General features: G+C 53.2%; 7 protein-coding genes across 7 annotated transcripts; 2 read left to right on the forward strand and 5 right to left on the reverse strand.

Annotated features, from left to right (window-relative positions):
• Nucleotides 1-1607, reverse strand: KD926_000352 (GroES-like protein; the record flags this gene model as incomplete). The annotated part of the gene is made up of 3 exons (XM_053104301.1): nucleotides 388-637; nucleotides 754-1204; nucleotides 1334-1607. Coding segments are annotated over 3 exons (975 nt in total), but the record flags the coding sequence as incomplete, so codon positions are not given.
• A 593-nt stretch (nucleotides 1608-2200) lies between these two features.
• Nucleotides 2201-3434, reverse strand: KD926_000353 (SDR family NAD(P)-dependent oxidoreductase; the record flags this gene model as incomplete). Its single annotated transcript, XM_053104302.1, has 4 exons — nucleotides 2201-2390; nucleotides 2453-2505; nucleotides 2952-3265; nucleotides 3386-3434. 4 exons carry the CDS (start codon nucleotides 3432-3434, stop codon nucleotides 2201-2203), a joined length of 606 nt encoding a protein of 201 aa, XP_052952371.1.
• A 457-nt stretch (nucleotides 3435-3891) lies between these two features.
• Nucleotides 3892-6116, reverse strand: KD926_000354 (M3 family metallopeptidase; the record flags this gene model as incomplete). The annotated part of the gene is made up of 2 exons (XM_053104304.1): nucleotides 3892-4084; nucleotides 4159-6116. The coding sequence occupies 2 exons, from the start codon at nucleotides 6114-6116 to the stop codon at nucleotides 3892-3894; spliced, it is 2151 nt and encodes a 716-aa protein (XP_052952372.1).
• A 1084-nt stretch (nucleotides 6117-7200) lies between these two features.
• On the reverse strand, nucleotides 7201-8640 carry KD926_000355 (stearoyl-CoA 9-desaturase sdeA; the record flags this gene model as incomplete). Its single annotated transcript, XM_053104305.1, has 2 exons — nucleotides 7201-8333; nucleotides 8397-8640. The coding sequence occupies 2 exons, from the start codon at nucleotides 8638-8640 to the stop codon at nucleotides 7201-7203; spliced, it is 1377 nt and encodes a 458-aa protein (XP_052952373.1).
• Nucleotides 8641-11788: 3148 nt separating this feature from the next.
• Nucleotides 11789-13659, forward strand: KD926_000356 (nucleobase:cation symporter-2 family protein; the record flags this gene model as incomplete). The annotated part of the gene is made up of 3 exons (XM_053104306.1): nucleotides 11789-11880; nucleotides 11942-12108; nucleotides 12161-13659. 3 exons carry the CDS (start codon nucleotides 11789-11791, stop codon nucleotides 13657-13659), a joined length of 1758 nt encoding a protein of 585 aa, XP_052952374.1.
• Nucleotides 13660-13887: 228 nt separating this feature from the next.
• On the reverse strand, nucleotides 13888-15051 carry KD926_000357 (NAD(P)-binding protein; the record flags this gene model as incomplete). The annotated part of the gene is made up of 4 exons (XM_053104307.1): nucleotides 13888-14120; nucleotides 14169-14241; nucleotides 14326-14841; nucleotides 14926-15051. The coding sequence occupies 4 exons, from the start codon at nucleotides 15049-15051 to the stop codon at nucleotides 13888-13890; spliced, it is 948 nt and encodes a 315-aa protein (XP_052952375.1).
• A 751-nt stretch (nucleotides 15052-15802) lies between these two features.
• On the forward strand, nucleotides 15803-18035 carry KD926_000358 (uncharacterized protein; the record flags this gene model as incomplete). The annotated part of the gene is made up of 7 exons (XM_053104308.1): nucleotides 15803-15888; nucleotides 15950-16032; nucleotides 16090-16345; nucleotides 16602-16686; nucleotides 16737-16827; nucleotides 16942-17112; nucleotides 17584-18035. The coding sequence occupies 7 exons, from the start codon at nucleotides 15803-15805 to the stop codon at nucleotides 18033-18035; spliced, it is 1224 nt and encodes a 407-aa protein (XP_052952376.1).
• Between the last annotated feature and the right edge of the window lie 234 nt (nucleotides 18036-18269).

The following is an 18269-nucleotide window of genomic DNA, read 5'->3' on the forward strand; positions in this document are numbered from 1 at the left end:
ATTTAAATATCAACTCTTTCACTTTTTTTTTTTTTTCTTTTAAAATTTAATTACGCCCTCCTGTTGTTTGTGGCTCTTTTGTTCTTTCGCCCCCCCCCCCCCGCCCCACCCCCCACGGCTACTAGAAGTATTCTATGGTTTCAACTTTTGTTCTACTACTATAGGAAATAGTAAACGAATAGGACCTATAACGCATGACCTCTTATAATAAATGTCTAATTGACAAGATAATCCACTTCAAACAAAAGAACCTGCTATATCAATTTTAGAAACATCCTCCTGTCTACTATATCCCCCAGATCATCCCCAACCCCCCTAAAATGACCCTCCAAATCAAAACCCATTCCTCTCCACCCCCTCCCTAACCAAAACCCCACGATACCTCACCTTCCCGTCTCTCAAATCCCCCATCGCAGTCTGAATACCCTCCACGCCGAACGGATACTTCACGACCGCGGGCCGGATATCCTTGCGTGCCGCGAATTCGAGTAGCTCTTGCAGGTTGTTCCGCGAGGTGATGAACGAGCCTTGGATGCGGATGCCCTTGCTGAGTAACGGTAGGGTCGGGATGGGTGTGTTTTCGAAGGATACTGCCATGTGGTAGATTGTGCTGGTGGTGTCCATTAAGGGGATTAGTCTGCCGGGGAGATATAGATTAGTTATCTAGAAGTATAGCAGGAGCAGATGAAGAGGGGATGGTTCTTTAGACCGGTAAAGGTATATGTCAAGGGTGGAAAGAGGCGATCAACTTACGAAGTATACTCCACCGCACCACTCCCGCAAACCAACAGATGCTTAATCGGCTTCATCTCATCTTCCCCATCCCCATCCCCCTCGATCCTACCATCCCTCTTCAGAACCCGAAACTCATCCGCCCCAAACTCCCTCGCCTCCTCTCTCTTCTTCTCAGACCCCGACAACGCAACAACATGATACCCCAACGCCGACGCAAGCTTAATCGCCAGATGTCCGAGCCCGCCGATACCCAGGACCCCGACGCGGTCGTTCACCCGGATGCCGTTCTGCGTGAGACACGACCACACAGTGCCGCCGGCGCACATGAGAGGTGCGGCATCTACGGAGGCCAGCGCGTCTGGAATGGAGAAGATGCAGCTGGCGTCCCAGACGGTGGCGTGGCTGAAACTGCCGACGTCGAAGTCGTGGGTGCCGTAGGCGCGTTTTTGGCGGCAGTATTGGTCGAGGCCTGGTTTTCTCTGTTAGATTACTAAATCACCAAATCACTAGACACCTGGCTGGATGGTATATCATATAGTATGGCATAGGACTGGGATTGATGGTAATAGTTTGGAAAGAGAGAGTATACCAGAAGTACAATTATCACAAACCCCACACACCTTGCGAATATACGCAAACCCTACGCGATCGCCAACCTTCACGGAACTCACGCCGGGACCGAGCTGCTTGACGATGCCAATCCCCTCGTGTCCGAGCACGCAGCCCGCGTGAAGAAAGTGTTCATCCGTGCCGCAGATCCCAGAGTGCGTGGTTTCGATGTAGACTTCGTTGTGCTGGAGGTCGCGGGTGGTGACGTCGGCGATGATCTTGCCGTCGGAGGAGCCGCGGTAGACGGTGAAGGAGAGGGACATTTTTCTCTCGTTTGAGCTTGGATTGGTAAGTTAATATAAGTAGACTATGTTGGTGTAGAAGATGGAGGTATAGGTTTAGATATTTATTTGTACTGTACAAGGATGAGGCATGTTGGGAATTTTTATATGTCTGCGGAGACGGGAAAACCTGGTTGAATAAATATAGAGTTCAAGTCAACGATCGATCCAAACCTTCATGTCGGATGATATAATGGGAGATATGGTGACATAAGACTCGAGGCCCTGACTTTACGGGGTTGCCCGGTTTTGCATTACCTTTGAAGGTCTGCGTGTATGGAAGTACATGAGGAATGACACCACGAGGCAGATATACTCCAGGCTCTCTATACTTTAACTATAATTCCATACAAACGCATCCAGAAGTGCAGAATTGTTGAAGAGTTCGCTCTTTACGGAGTAAATTCCACATTCCAGGTTCGTATATCCCCCTTGTGCAAACCAACCTGTAGCATACCCAATTGAGCCCGAGACCTCCTACCTAGTGTAGCTAAAACCATCTCATCCCTTTCCTCCCACCCCGTGCCCCCGACCACCCAAAATGAGTGAGTACAGAAGCCCAGCAGCCCAATTACCTAAAGACTATACCCCCCATCCACGACCACCGCCGCCCCAACCATGAAGCTACTCATCGGCGACGTCATATACAGAATCGTATCTGCGATCTCCTCCGGTTGACCGACCCGCCCGATCGGAAGGGCTTCGATGTCGCGCGCGAAATTCCCCGCGTCGATTCCGGGTTGGATGAGTGGTGTTGCGACGAATCTAGTGAATGTTAGTTTTAGGAGATGGGGGAGAGTGGACATGAAGATGGTATAGAGACATACCCCGGACAGAGCGCATTTATTCGGATTCCATCCTTTGCGTAATGTCGTCCATCCTGTGTTGAGGGTTGTTAGGGCTAAGTCTGCTCTTGGGTTGAGGGAGAGATGAGGAATAGTTGACATACGGTTCTGGTTAATCCGACTATTGCTGTAGGAGGAGCTGGGTTAGTATCTCGCGAACTCTACCTATCAATGAGCACATGAAGGGATGAAAAACATACCATGCTTCGAAGAAACATAACAACTAATTGGCGACCCAACATCCGCCGCCGTGACGCCCAACGAAGAAGCAACATTCACAATCACGCCTCGACCACGGCGCGGACCTAAAGATCTAGATTGACATCAACCGAATCCAGAACAAATCAGCATACCACCCCACAGGCCCGAATCAAAGAAGGAAAGGAAGGAAAGAAAGAAAGGAAAGGAAGGAAAGAAAGAAAAGGACCACAAACTCCTGCCCCAACATAACCCCCACCAGCGCCCTGTGGCACAACCAAACCCCCGTCTGATTCACCCCAACGACCCTCTCCCAAGTCTCCTTCGGCGTCTCATGCGTCGAACAAATCTCCTGCGCCACGCCCGCGCAATTCACCCCGATATCGATGCGGCCAAATTCGCCGACGGTTTTGCGGACCGCCGCCGTGACGGAGTCTTCGGAGGATACGTCGACCCGGAGAATCAGGGTTCGGAGATCGGGGCGGGTCGCTTTGAGTTCTTTGGCGATTTGTTCGAGGCCCGGGACGTTGAGGTCTGCGAGGGCGAGGTTGGAGATGCCATTTTGAGCGAGTTTGTGGGTGGTGGAGGCGGCGATTCCTAGATTTGTTTTTTTGTTGGTGTTAGTGGGGATGTAGGAGGAAGGTGGATATTTTGTGGTCTTGGGTAGGTGGGTGAATTGACAGCAAGCTGTTGAGAAGGGTATGGGTATGGGTATACCTGACGCGGCGCCGGTGATGAACGCCGTCCCTTGGACCTGGTGAGTCATTTTGAATGTTTGTTTGATGCGTTACTTGAGTATGAGGGGATCTGGCGAGTGGGGAGGATAGTAAGCACTACTTATATCATGTGCATGGGCATGGGCGTAGGCGTGGGCAGGGAATGGAATGAACATTGCCTCCGCTCCTATGGTCATGGTGTTCTTTCGTTTTACCGCATGAGCTATGACTGGATCCTTGCGTATAAAGCGCCAATCTGCAGGAATCGCCAAAAGGAGGATAGTGACGTACGTGGTATTTGAATTCAATTGCCAGCCACGGACACAGCCAAATAGTATCTGAGCAAAAGCGGAAGGTTGACATGACTTGGTTAAGATTTCTAGCTCCATGGTTATAGGAATACAGCTCAGCCAGATCTTCGTCGGAATGCATTGTATTTCATTCATGTCTTCCCCATTTGCGGGTGGTTTATTCTGACAAATCTGTCTAAATTCAATGAGCTGGTATCTAAGCCAATCCCATATCCTTGTAGAAGGCGTCCGTCTTGGGCTCCCGGCCCAAGAACTCCGTCAGCGTCGTCATCTCATCCTGGCTACCACCCTTCTCCAACACCTGGTAGCGGTACCGGCGTCCGGCCTTGGGGTCCATGGGGTTGGACTTGAACACGGTGTAGAACATATCGGTCGAGTAAACTTGCGAGCTGCGGGGTCGTTAGCATTTCAGTCAAGCAATATAGAAGGAAAGGAGAGGGGAAAAGGGGGGGGGGAAGCATACCTGAGATATCCGTAGTAGCCCGCATCGTATCCACCGATCAAATGTCCAAACGTCGCCTCGCCGTGACCCCATTCGTCACCCAATCCCAAAACTTCGGGTCCGTCCATCTGCGTGATCTGCTTGCGCAGCTGGTTGTAGGTAGCCGAGATCGGTAGCTTCTTGATGTACTCGTGGCTCTCCGGCTCATGCACCGTCATGTCGAAAATACCGAAATGCAGCTGGCGCAGGTTGAACAGCGCGTCGTTGACGTGCTTCGTGCGGATGAGGTTCTCGATAACCTCGTTGGGGATTTGCTCGGAGGGCTTGGCCGCGCCGCCCGCCTGTTCCTGCCATCCGGCCAGGTGCTCGGGCGACAGGCTGGAGTAGTGCCTGCTGAGCGACTTGAGCTGGGACGGCGTCCAGCACCAGTTCTCCAGCATCTGACTGGGCGCCTCGACGAAGTCGCGCACCGTGTTGGTGCCGTGGAAGCGCGAGTAGATCGTCTTGGCCACGAGATCGTGGATACCGTGGCCAAGTTCGTGGAACAGCGTCACCACCTCGTCGTGCTTCAGCAGACTGGGCTTCTTGGGCGTCGGCTTGGTGAAGTTGCACACCAGCGCCGTGGCGGGGTAGCGGCGGTTGCCCTCGGCGTCGATGAAGCCCGGCTGCAGGTTGAAGTTGGCGGCATGGCCGTATTTGCCGCTGCGGGGGAACAGATCCAGGTAGAGGTATCCCACGAATCCGCTGCCCTCACCTTCATCGTTCCAGACGCTGAAGATCTGCACGTCCTCGTGCCAGACAATGTCGCTGCCCTTGCCGGACGGCGCGATCTTCTCGCGGTCCTCGCCGGTGATCTCCACGAACACCAGTCCGAAAAGCTCCTCGAAGATCTTCAGCATACCCTCGATCGTCGTCTGGAGAGGGAAGTATTCGGCGATCTGCTGCTGGTTCAGCGAGAAGTCCTTCTCCAGCATCAATCGGTCGTAGAATCGATGATCCCAGAGGTAGTAGCGGCCGTCAAACGACTCGCCACGGGCCTCCAGGTCGCTCTTCTTGATCTCCAAGAGGTTCTGGATCTCCTTCTGACCGCCGGCAGTCAGACGCTTCCGCAGGTCCCCGAGGAAGGTGTCGACCGTCTCGGGCGTCTTGGCCATCTTATCCTCGATGCGGAACGCGGCGTGATTGGGGTAACCGAGCAGACGAGCAGCCTCGTCACGCAGAATGATCGACTCGCGGAAGAGGGGAGCGTTCTGGTTGCACTTGTTCTCGTTCTGGATCATCACCGTCTTGCGAGTCTCGGGGTTCTTGGCGTACTTCATCGTCGGGAAGAGGTCGGGGTACTTGAAGGTCAGCCAGAGCTTGCCTTCATTCTCCCCCTCACCCTTCTTCAGGCCGGACAGGACATCGTCAGGCACACCGTCCAGCTGCTCGCGGGTGAACCAGAGCCCCTCGTTCTCCTCATTCAGGTTCTTCTGGAACTCAATGCTGATCTGAGACAGACGCTTCTTGATCTCCTTGAAGCGGTCGCGCTTGGGACCGGCGGGCAGACCCAGCCCGTTGCGGATGAAACCCTTGTGTTCCTTCTCCAGCAGACGACGGGACTCGGGGTCCAGGGTCTCGTTCTTGTTCAGCGCGGCATCCACCAGTTTGAAGACGTCCTCGCGCATGGCACTCTCGATGAAGAACTCATCCATCAGCTCCTCCGCCTTGGACGAGGCATCGCGCAGCTCTTGTTCCGTCGAGACGGCCTGGTAGAAGCCGAGGATGTGGGACTCGAGGGCCATGGCATTTTCATCCTGGGCGAGGGGCTTGATGACGGAGGAGAAAGTGGCGGTGTCGGCCTTGACGTTGGCCACGACGCCATCCTGAATCTTCCGGGAGGTCTCGACGAGGCGTTTGGCATCGTCGACGATGGACTGGGCGGTTGCGGTGAAGACGGGAGGGGCCTGAGGCGGGCGGCGGAGGTGTTCAGGAGCCATGTTGGCGGTGGTGAGGGATCTTCGAAGGTCGGTCAAAGCCGGATTTGAAACAGAGGCAGTCAGTCGCGAGCCACGGAAATGGCTCAAGACTGAGGATAGTCGGAAGGTGGGGGTAGAGAGTCGGAGAGGGGGAGCCACGGTGACGAGGAGAACGCCCAAGAGAAGGACGAAGAGGTGTAGATATAAGGAACGGAAGGCGGGAAGAGGAGCTATGGTGACGACGGGGGGGTCAGAGGGTCAGAGAGGGGGCAAAGTGGGGTAATTGGAAGCAGAATGACTTGTTCAGAATCAATAAAAAGTGAACAACAAGCTGGTCGAATGAGTTCACCATCTTCCTGCAGTCCACTGCCCGCTTACCGCCTCGGGGCTAGTCGCCTGCCGCCTTTACTCAGGCACCAACCAGGCATCTCAGGCACCCACAACCAATTGCTACCCCAGAGTGCGTGTCTACTCCGGAGTACAGTACCAGTACACAACGCTCAACTAGGTATCAGAAGTGCTTTTCCCATAACTATTATGTAAAACTTCAAGAGACGATGATCCGAGGATGGCCCGCTAATTAGGGTAGTGTTATTCAGAGCCACAATAGCTTCAACCTCTCGCGACCAGATTGGCTTTGATATTATAGTCATTCAAGATGGTAGTTTTATTCCAAGACTAATTATGAAAGACAGTGCAGGCTACAGAGTAGAGGCAAGGCAAGACTCCTGGGAGACAGCTCCCGACCCACTCGGGTTAGTCGACGTGCTAGCGACGTCGCTAGTCTCCTCCAGCATGTCTAACGTTGACCTCCATTCCTCTCTACGGAGTACAATCCGGATTATTATAAGTTGACATATTGAAGAAACATTCAAAGATGAGGCATATCGTCATTTCTGTTGGCGGTTGTTTAACCCCCATTAAGCTTTTGATGTAATACAAATAGATCTTGTGGTCAACGCAAACCACAAATCTGAGATCCCCCGCAACTCCGGCAACTCCTTACAGATGAAAAAACATAGAAACAGAGTCAAACGCCCAGCGTGCTGATAATGACAGGACAGAAAGCGACGAGAGGGAAAGCAGATCAACAGCATAAACGAATCTATGCGGCATCCGCAGTGGGAATAGGCTCAGGAATCTTAGTGACCTGCTCGCCGGCACGGACGACGCGCTGACCAGTTGCGTCACGGACGTACTCGGTGCTACCCTCCTTCTGAGCGCGCTTCCAGATCTCAACCTCACAGCCACCGCGGATCACACCAACACGCATGGTGGAGAGCAGGTTGTGGGCGGCGTTCGAGTGGTAGTAGATACCGCCGTTGAACATCGCCGTGGCGTCCTTGCCGATACCCGAGTTGATCATGGCCTTGCCACCGGGGTGATCCTTGATGAAGTCCGTCACGTCGTGCACCACGCCGGCAATGGCCACGAGACCACGGCCGTTCTTGGCCTGGTCGACGTAGTCATCCCACTCCATAACGGGCAGCTGGTCCAGGGGAACACCCCAGTCCAGGCGGGCACGCTTCTGGTCGATCTTCTTCTGGAGCTGCTGAACGCGACCCTTCTCGATCTCGTTGGCACGGAACTGCTTGAGGTCGTAGGCCAGACCCATCTGCTTCCAGATCCAGATAGTCCACTTGGTAGGGTCGTACTGGTGCCATTCGATAGCGTTACGGTAGTCGGAGGGGAACTCGTGGTGGAAGTTGTGGTATCCCTCGCCCAGGGTGACAAGGGCGGTGATCACGTGGTCACGGGGAGAGTTGCGGTCGTCGAAGGGCTGGTCACCGAGCCAGTGGGCCAGGGAGTTGACACAGAAAGTCGCCTGCTGGACGAAGAAGATGCGGAGGATACCGGCGTAGACGAAGCCGCCCCACCAGTCACCCCAGCCCAGACCGGCCACCAGCATCGGGACAACCAGACCCATGGCAATAACGGTCTGGATATAGTTGCGGTGTTGCCAGACGACGACGGGATCCTCGTTCAGGTCGGAGATATCGGTCCGGCCAATACGCTTGGGGTTCTGCTTCATGACCATCCAGCCGAGATGCGAGTAGAGCAGGCCCTTGCGGACGGAGTAGGGGTCCTTGTCGGTGTCGGTGTAGCGGTGATGGGCACGGTGGCCACGAGCCCACCAGCGGATGGAACCCTCAACGGCACCGCCACCGACGGCAGCGAGCCAGATACGCAGGGGAAGGCGAGCCGAGTACGAGCAGTGAGCCCACAGACGATGATATCCTAGGAATGCATGTCAGTTTTCCATCCAACACCACAAGCGCCAAATGGATGAGGAGAACCTACCTGCGGTGATACCCAATCCCGTGAAGAAGTAGTAGATAACCGCCCAGACGGCGGTCTTGATCTGCAGGGGCACCCAGAGAGCCTGGAGACATCCGTACAGAGGGATACCAATGATGAAGGTGACGTTCAGCCAGTTGACATGCTTATACCAGTTCTGCCGCGTCATCACGGTGTCGGCGATGTGAACCTTCTTGGTGTCACCAGCAGCGCGAGGCCGGGTGGCATCCGCCGGCTTGGTAGACATGATGCCGGTGGTATGAGGAGTTGCTCTGATTCCCTTCGAGCTCGCAGCTCTGGTGAATTAAGGGATGGTCCGGATTTATAGGTGGTCTAACGAGTCACTCGTCGTGATGACCAGAACCAGGGAGGGAGAATCGAGAGGTGGAGGGGGGGATGGAGAGGGAGGAGGGAAGGAGAGGAAAGGGTTATAGATTTACTTTTAAAAGAGGAAGGGAGGCAAACAATTTGCAGGGGACGAAGATCCGAGGAAGAAAACACCGGACCAGCAAAAGGGTGGGGAACCTGCGGCGAAGGGCAAAGAACCTGGAAAGAAAAAAAATATGAATGAAAAAAAAAAGAAAGAAAAAAAGGGATTGGCAGAGGATGGAGTGTCGGGGGTCCACCGACAGGATGACGTTGGGGAGGAAGTGCACTGCAAGGCGGACCGCGGCCAAGGATGCTGGGATAAGCCCGGATGGATGGGGAAGTAGTACGGAGTAGATGAATATAATCAGCTGCAATCAGCTGCCTGAAGCTACGGCTACGAGTTACACAGTTACACAAGGCTGGCGAGACCATCAATCATCTGATTCCGAGGTTGACCGCGAGATCCCCGCCGAATTCAACAAATGCGTGAGGAGTGGCCGTGTCAAAGAGAGAACCTGGTCCGACAGAGTATCGACAGGAGACGCACTTCCAGTTGAAGCAGGCACGTCTTGTTGGGCCAATCGCTCGATGGCGACGCCCTGCCCAGGCCCGGCCGCTTCGGGTTAGGCCGGGGATGGTCCGCCAATCAGCGGCAGGCCTTTATCTGTTGAATCCCCAACGTTTTCCTTGCCCCTGCAGGCGGTGAAGTGAACCTTCCGCTCTGACTGGTGGACGGGGACGGGTGAATGCTGACTCAGTCGCCCCGAAGAGGTTAGGGGTGGATAAGACTGCCGACGATCCTGACATTCCGGTTTTGTGCATTTCTTTCATCTTTCATAAGATTCCATCCCCTGTGCCCCCCGTGGCCTCAGGCCCTCAACACCTCAACCCGGGGCAAACCTGGGGTTCGGCTGGTGCGTGGCCCTCCTACTCCTTAAGGAGACAAGTGGCATGGATTTAAGGTCGGATGCGCCTGGGACTAGCTCGCGAACGGGTCAAACGAACAGACCTGCACCGGCCGTCTCGGACACAGCCCTACGGCTGAGACAAGGGATTTGCCACTCGCCACCCCACCTCGACTGTTGCCTGAGCTCGGAGCTTCTGGAAGGAGGTGGTGCTGCTTATCCACATGAAACTTCGCGACGCTTCGTGTCCTGTCAGCCGGCGATCAGGGGCCGATCTTAGGTGGTTTCCAGCTTTCCGTCCCACGCTCCCGTTCCCTACGTGTACGGAGCACATAGGGCACCGTAGATATCTTCCCTCTCCTCCTAATTCAGTGAAGTCTTGTATCACTGTCATCGTAGCCAAAGCAGTTTGAAAATAACTGCCCTGATATACCCACCAATGAAGAACGTGTATAGAACACTTTGTCAAATGTAACACTGTTGATTAAGTCTAGGTAGGGATGATATCTTTATACATCAGCTGCCCGGGGAATGAGAAGTGATGTGCTTCCAGTTTTCGTCTGCTCACCTTGCTCTTTTTCTACAGCATAATACAAGGAATTGGATTTCTGGTCCACCAGAAATCTCCCGGACGCATCTGGGGCATGCAATTGTCACACCCCCGTTCATCAGCTGGCCTACCCCTCCAGCTCCTGCTGAGAATGGATCAATTGAACCAATTCAGTAGTCAATCAGGGTCTTTTGATCGAGAAATACGACCTACGCAATGTCATCTGGCCGGTTGTTCTGCAGTAACTACATGTGAGCAATTCGTGCTATTCATATAAGTCACTAGAACCGTGACTGGCCTTGGTATTCGATTTAAACAAATCTGCAGCGAATCTTCACTGTCAGTTACTTAGCCTAGGCCTGACGGTAGATTTATTGCAGGACTCCGCGATCTTTGATCCAATCTATCATTCTTTCGGGGGAAATGTTCGTTAGAACAACAGTCCAGTGCCGTCGGTTGCCAATATGCGGACTCGGGCCGGAGAAAATATATATCGTTACCGTACCAGCTGCTCTCCCTGCCCTCTCTCCTCTCTGCAACTTCGTTTTCTCTGTGATAATCGCGTCTTTATACCCAGGAGCGAGTTCTTTATTATACCTTTTAACGAAAGGTAAACAGTCTTACTAAAGGGTCTTAATACAAGAATGTGAATATCAGGTACATAGGTCCATATACTTTCAGAAACTTGGGTAACATCTGGTAGACAGATGCAATACTCAATGATCAAAAGGCCCTTGATCTGAAGGGAATGTGTACTTCAGATAAGGTGGGAGACTTAAAAAGGGAGCTAACAGTTTCCGTGACTAACAGAATCCTCCTTCCCCGGCGCTATTCCCTTAGTGTACACCATACTCCTTCCTAAGTGACCACCAACTCTCGCGTTGATATAAGGAGACTCCCACGCCCAGCTTCCGGGATGAGTTCGTCTCCGTCTTGTCCTTCTCAGCCATGCTTCGCTTCGGCTCCTTGCTATCAACACCCTTTCTCCGTCGGGACTTCGGCGGTACCCGCCTTGGCCGTTGATAAGTGTCCGCCGGTGTCGGTGACCTGAGCGGCGACTGTCAGCAAGCCTTCTTATCGCTGGCTCCACCGCAGGACAGGGGTCAAAGGAGCTCTAGATATTGGCTCCAGAGTCTAGAGTTCTAGAGTCGGCCTATCACCGTTGCCTCTACCGTTAGCTTGTTCCTTCGGCGGCCTTTGGAAATTCGCGAAGCTCGAGAGATAACCACAAACACAATCGCAAAATGAAAATTTGGGTATTATTCGATGGATTCCTCCATCCAGATTGTCGCTGATAATCACTTTCCCCATCTCCTATCCTCTCCGATCTTCGCGAATGTCACTGTCGTTTATATATCGCCTCGACTCCTCCCACATCGGGGGGTTAAACTTCCCCGCATTGTATCCCTTTCAGTTGGATTCCATTCGTCGGCCTGATCGTCATCGTAACCCGGGTTTGCCACGGGTTGGAGATCCGTCGACCGCCGTGAGGGGTTCTGCTCGAAACTGTTTCGACCCCTCCTTTTCTTTTTTCTCTACTTCTTCGATTTACCATCATCTCTCCTGCCAGTATGGATGGCCCTGATCAGATCGGCCCGGACCTCCGCCCCCGGCGGACACTGGCCGATCGCCTTCGAAGAATCACCAAGACTTTCACTACCAGGTAAAATTTTAGCCGGATGCGTCGTTGAACTGCCGCAGGGGATCTAACTCGATGTCAATAGAGAGGGCTTGATTGGAGACTATGACTACGCCTATCTGTTTACGCCGCAGATTCCCTTCCTCAGCAAAACCAGACGGACGGCGCCCTTTTTCGGCCTAGAAGATCGCGTGCCCGTGTTGTTGGCTTTTATCCTTGGTCTGCAGCATGCTTTGGCAATGTTGGCTGGAGGTGACTATGCTCAGCCAGATCTTCTTGAATCAAACTAATGCGAACCGTTTAGTTATCTCCCCTCCGATTCTCTTGGGTGGCTCCGGCGGTGCCAACTTCTCCGGTGACGACTATCAATATCTGGTCTCGACATCTCTGATCGTCTCCGGCCTGCTGTCCGCCGTTCAAATGACTCGTTTCCACATCTACAAAACGCGATACTATGTCGGCACCGGTTTGATCTCGGTGGTGGGTACCTCGTTTGCCACCATCACGGTCGCGACGGGCACCTTCAATCAGATGTATAATTCTGGGTATTGCCCCGTTGATGACCAGGGCAACCGCTTGGCCTGTCCCAAAGGCTACGGAGCCCTGCTGGGCACGTCGTGTCTGTGCTCCCTGCTGGAAATAGGGCTGTCGTTCATGAGTGCCCGAGTGCTCAAGAAGATCTTCCCCCCGCTGGTGACGGGCCCGACGGTCTTGCTGATCGGAGTCAGTCTCATCGAGAGCGGCATGAAGGATTGGGCTGGTGGCTCTGGCAGCTGCGGCAGCGATCCCTCCGCCCGAGCCTTATGTCCCAGCGCAGATGCACCGCACGCCCTCCCCTGGGGCAGCGCCGAGTTCATCGGCCTCGGTTTCCTGGTCTTCTTGACTATCATCCTCTGCGAGCGCTTCGGCTCGCCCATCATGAAATCATGCGCTGTCGTCATCGGTCTGTTGGTTGGATGCATCGTGGCAGCGGCGTGCGGCTACTTCGACCGCTCCAGCATCGACGCGGCTCCCGTCGTCTCCTTCATCTGGGTGCGAACCTTCCCCCTCGTCCTATACCCGCCTCTCATCCTGCCCCTACTGGCCGTCTACATCGTGATCATGATGGAATCCATCGGCGACATCACGGCGACGTGCGACGTCTCACAGCTCGAGGTCGAAGGCGCCACCTTCGACTCCCGCATCCAGGGCGGCGTGCTCGGCAACGGCTTCACCTGCCTCCTGGCCGGCCTCTGCACCATCACGCCCATGTCCGTGTTCGCACAGAACAACGGCGTCATCGCGCTGACCAAATGCGCCAACCGCAAGGCCGGCTACGCCTGCTGCTTCTTCCTCGTCGTCATGGGCATCTTCGCCAAATTCGCCGCCGCGCTCGTGGCCATCCCCAGCTCCGTCCTCGGCGGCATGACCACCTTTCTCTTCTCGTCCGTCGCCGTCTCCGGCATCCGCATCATCTCCACCGTGCCGTTCACCCGCCGGAACCGATTCATTCTGACGGCCTCCTTCGCCGTTGGTATGGCAGCTACCCTGTTACCCGAGTGGTTCCAATACTTCTTCACGTACAGCGGCGACAACCACGCCCTGCAGGGCCTGCTCAACGCCGTGATCCTTGTCATGACGAACGGGTTCGCCGTGACCGCCGTGTTGGGGTTGATACTGAACCTGCTGATCCCGGAGGACCCGGAGGAAGAGGCGGCCGTGATGGATTCGAGCGGTGACGTCCCTGAAGTCCCTGAGGAGTCGAAGGGGGTTCCCGAGTCGCATACGAAAGCCGATCAGTCGGAGGCGTCGCGAAGTATGTAATCGAGCGTATATCTATATAGTCTGGTTATGAAATGTTTACTTATATCTAAATGACATAATGGGTAATTGATGGATAGGATAGGATAGGATACCCCGGTGAATTTGAACCTGACATACTTGACATACATATCTTTAGACCATGTCGTTAATCTGCCACCTAATCATCTCGCTATCCAACTACATATCCCACTTGAGGCATCACACCTACATACATCGCAAGCTAATAAGTTAAATCTTCCCCTCCTCCATCGCTTTAATCAACATCCCCTCCAGCGACAAGAACCCCAACCCCTTGAAGTACTCCTTCTGCTGCCTCCGGGTCTTCTCCGCAGGACACGCCGTGGCGCCACTGACGCCCCATTCTTCGATCTCGGCGATCGCCAACTCATGCTTGGTGCTTGGGTTCGCAAGCGATTGGTTGATGTCTTCAAGAGAGCGGTGGGTAGTCGTGAAGGGGCGGCCTGTTTGATCAGTCTTGAGTAAGTATAACGGGAAGAAGAAAGACATACCATAGAACCGTTCTAGAATCTTCACCATCTCATTAAATGTACCTCGCTGGCCAGTAATATATGTGACAGGTTCCTAACAAACCAAGACCCATGAATGTAAGTACCAGTTCATCAAAACACCCGTCCACAACACCAGAAAAGAAATAGGAGAACTCACCCACTCGTCCACCCCCAACAACCTCACCACCCCCCTAGCCACATCCCTCGCCCGCGTCCAACACTGCTCTTCCTCCCCACTCCCCCTCACCACATAACACCATTTCTCCCCCCTCGGATCAACCGGAAACTCATCCTCCAAAAACCCCATATACGAGTACTCGGGCGGCAGAAAATAATCCATAAACCACCCCAGATTAAAGCTCGTGTACGTGATGCCGGGCGTCTGGGCTAGAATCTCGCGGAAGGGGGCGCGGGTGCGGCCGTACGCGCGGGGACTGAGAGGGTGGTCTTCGACGTTGCCGGCCCAGTCGGAGGGGATGAGGCGTTTGCAGAGCGGGGAGGCGAGGCAGGCGGAGAGGAGGGCTGTGTGGAGGGGGAGGTAGAGGTGTTCTGGGGGGTTGAGGGTGGAGATGAGGGTTGTGGCGTTGGTGGTGCTGAGGATGGTGGTTAGGGAGGGGAGGGTGTAGTCGGTTTGGTGGTAGGTCAGGTTGGGGGAGGTTGGGGTGGGAGGGTCCTGATCGTTGTTAGTAGGTAGATAGGTAGATAGATATTAGGGCTATATGGCTATGTGAGAGATAAAGAGGTGGGATGTGCATACCTGTCGAGTCAACACGACGACGGTGAACCGATCATCCTTTAACAATTCCTCCACGAGGTATCGACCGAGATTGCCGGCTCCTCCTGCAATGGCGATGACCTGGGGTTGCTTGTTCTCGGTAGACATGGTTGCAAGTAACAATGAATGGAATTGATAGGGCTGGACATGACACTCATGTCCTGAAGACTTCAGGTTTTTATAAGTGGTCGGAATCCAGACCCGATGATGATCACCAAACTCAAGGGAAGCTGACGCTGGGTGCAGTGTTTGGGTCGTACGACATCACAGCTTGACCTGCATTATGACATAGAATGGCGTTCTTCAAGGGGGAGCAGGCTGTTCTGATAGTTTGATCACCATTCCCAAGTATTACTGATTACTGGTCAACCAACACGCAGATATCTTGATGCAGATCTCATACATGATCTCTATGTTCAAAAAGAGATTCTATTCCGATGCGGTGCCCTTCATGAGTGGAAGGCTGATGTCAATGATAAGGGGAGCTGGATGGGATTTCCTCGTGTCAGTGTAACCAAGCCCTCGAGTTCCCAAACTGTATTCAAACTCGACTGATATGAGCTGGATGGTCATGCTATGACTTTGGTTTGTGCAACAATTGTGAGCTGAATGTTTGCTCTTTGAGTTTTATACTTTCGATCTGACTCTATCGACACCAATCGATGACCTTCCACGACCACATGGCCTCGAGGCAGTCAATCAAATGGCGATTCCCTCTCAGCTGCTCGATTAACTACTCATTACTGGCCGGTATCTGATGACGACTAATATATAATCATTCAGAGTCCTACGACATGATGATTCCTTTCCTACTAAGAAATAAGTCTCCCTATCGTCAAATCCTCATACTTTCCACAAGATGAGAATCGATCGACTCCTTGTCCCCAGCATGGCGGTTCTCGGCCCGCAGCAGCTGCAGGGCTCGTATCACACCCTTTTCACCTTGTACGATACAGTCACATTCCCAGTGTCCCAGATACCCATCTAACCTTGTCCAACGCATTAGTGGCGATTCATACACATCGACGAAATTCGACACTTCCGGCTCCCAGCCCGCACTGGACAATCCAATGGGCAATCCGGATATCGGTAAAGAGCCAAAAGAACCCTATATCTGTCCACTGCTGAACAGGCTTCCACACACAGGCCAAGGCACCACAGCTGGCGGCATCAACTGGGCGGGATACCTAACAACAGTCTATAACGACACCGTGGTGCTGAACTACAACCTTGCGGTTTTCGGCGCCACAGTGGACAATTCAATCTTGGACGGCGAACCAATAGACCTAGTTGATCAGGTTTCTCGCAATTTCGGCGATCATTACTGTTCTTCGTTGTTAGAATCGAGCCCGGGATGGAAGTCAGATACGGCCCTGTTTGCAATCTGGATTGGAATCAATGAGTAAGTCAGTTGACTTTGAAGTGGAGTGAAGGAGTAATTGGAAGGCAAACGCTTGCTGACTGGAATATTTGTTTGTCTTGACCAGCATTGAGCTCAGCTATATGCGTACTGATACCTCGCGCACAATATCCCGCATCATGCGAAGTTACATTGACCTACTAGAGCAGCTGCATGGATGCGGAGCTCGTCGTTTCTTACTCATAAACGTGCCACCGACAACCAGGACACCAAAGATTGTGCGGTTTGACGCGTGCAGAAGGGACACGCACCAAGAGTCTGTTCTGGAACTCAATTGTCAGCTGCAGAGGGCTGTCTTGGATTGGCGTATGGGACATCGTGACGTAAGTGTCCCTTTCCCCCCTTTCACAGTCTAATGAGTGACCGTGTGCAGTCTGCTGTGACCGTTTACGATTCATGGTCCTTCATGAATGAAGTCCTCGATCATCCTGCAGAATACGGGTTCCTGGACAATAGCTGCATGGGTGAAGGGTGTGTCTGGTGGAATGACTTTCATCCAACCTCGGCATTTCATAGACTTTTGGCGGCTGATGTTGCGGTGCATCTTCGTCGGATGGGGTCGGGATTTTCATAGTCAGGAACGTATGATCAGCTGAAATTCGGCGGTGCGCTGTGTGCGCGCTTACTGGAGGAGGATAAGGTGGGTGCCAATGATTGGAATGCTCTCATGGGTTTCGGGTTTTCAAACATCGAAGCTGTTTGCATGTACGTATCCTTTGCTTTGACTATCGCTGTGTCAGTTCCAAATGGTTAGTTTTGGTTCTAAACGTATTTTGTAGTCGAATATTGTGCCGTTGATTGGGTCTATCTGTGCACTTTACCCGAAACGGAAGTTTCCGATCGATGCTTTCAATGGAGACAACCATGGGATTTCATACTGTGTAGACTAAGACCGGAGCTTGGCTCAGATAATTACTAGATGTTCAGAAGTGGATGATGATCTTGGTCCTTTGAACATCTTGCTCAGTCGAGTGCAGTTTGCTATCTCAAAACCACGCACCACTTTCATTTTATCCAACACTGTTCAGCATGTCGTTCTCTCGCCCATATGAATCAAAGCTAGGTATCGTGACTGGGGGATCTAGAGGTAAGAAAACCTAAGCGATTTCGGTTGTCTTAACAATTTCTAGACTCATTTTAGCGCAAGCTAGGCATCGGCGTTGCTGTAGCACACAGACTTGTTACGAAAGGGTGCAATCTACTTTTGGTCTTTACTTCAGATTCATCAACTCTACCAACGGCGCGGCTATGCGAAGAACCTGCTTCTACACACAAGATCTGTTGCACCTCGGTACAGGCCGACCTCGCAGATCCTAAAAAGGGCTCAGACTTAATCCTGCAAGCGGCAAAGAACCTGTTTGGCAGCTACACACCCGACCAAGTCTTCCAGGTTGACATTCTGATCAACAATGCCGGCATTTCCTCAAACCAACACATGAACGATGAACAGCACGGCCCTATTGATCCAACTGAGTTCGACCGTGTGTACAAAGCGAATGTCCTGGCCCCATTGCTTCTCACAAAAGCCGTTGCCCCATACCTCCCGAAAGACCGTTCAGGTCGCATCGTGACCGTCTCGAGCGTTTCCTCCTCCATCGGGTACCAGGGCCAGTCAGTTTACGCCGGTAGCAAAGCCGCCGTGGAAGCGATGACTCGTGTAATGGAGTTGTGAACTGGCCGAGCGTGCCACTGTCAATACCGTCAACCCTGGTCCCGCATGGGGAGGTATGTACGAAAAGGCAGGACAGACCTTTTGGGACATCAATCAGCCCTATGTTGACGCGGCCCCTTTGGCAAGCTATAATGGCGAGGCAAATGTGCTGGCTATGGCGGGGTCAGACGCGGACAGGTTTAACCGGATCGTTAGGGAGAATAGGAAGCAATAGGCGGCCAGCTTTCACGTGTG

The sequence above is a fragment of the Aspergillus affinis genome (genome assembly GCF_023601865.1).
Source record: "Aspergillus affinis strain CMG 70 chromosome Unknown NODE_109_length_123035_cov_85_487797, whole genome shotgun sequence".
NCBI lineage: Eukaryota > Fungi > Ascomycota > Eurotiomycetes > Eurotiales > Aspergillaceae > Aspergillus > Aspergillus affinis.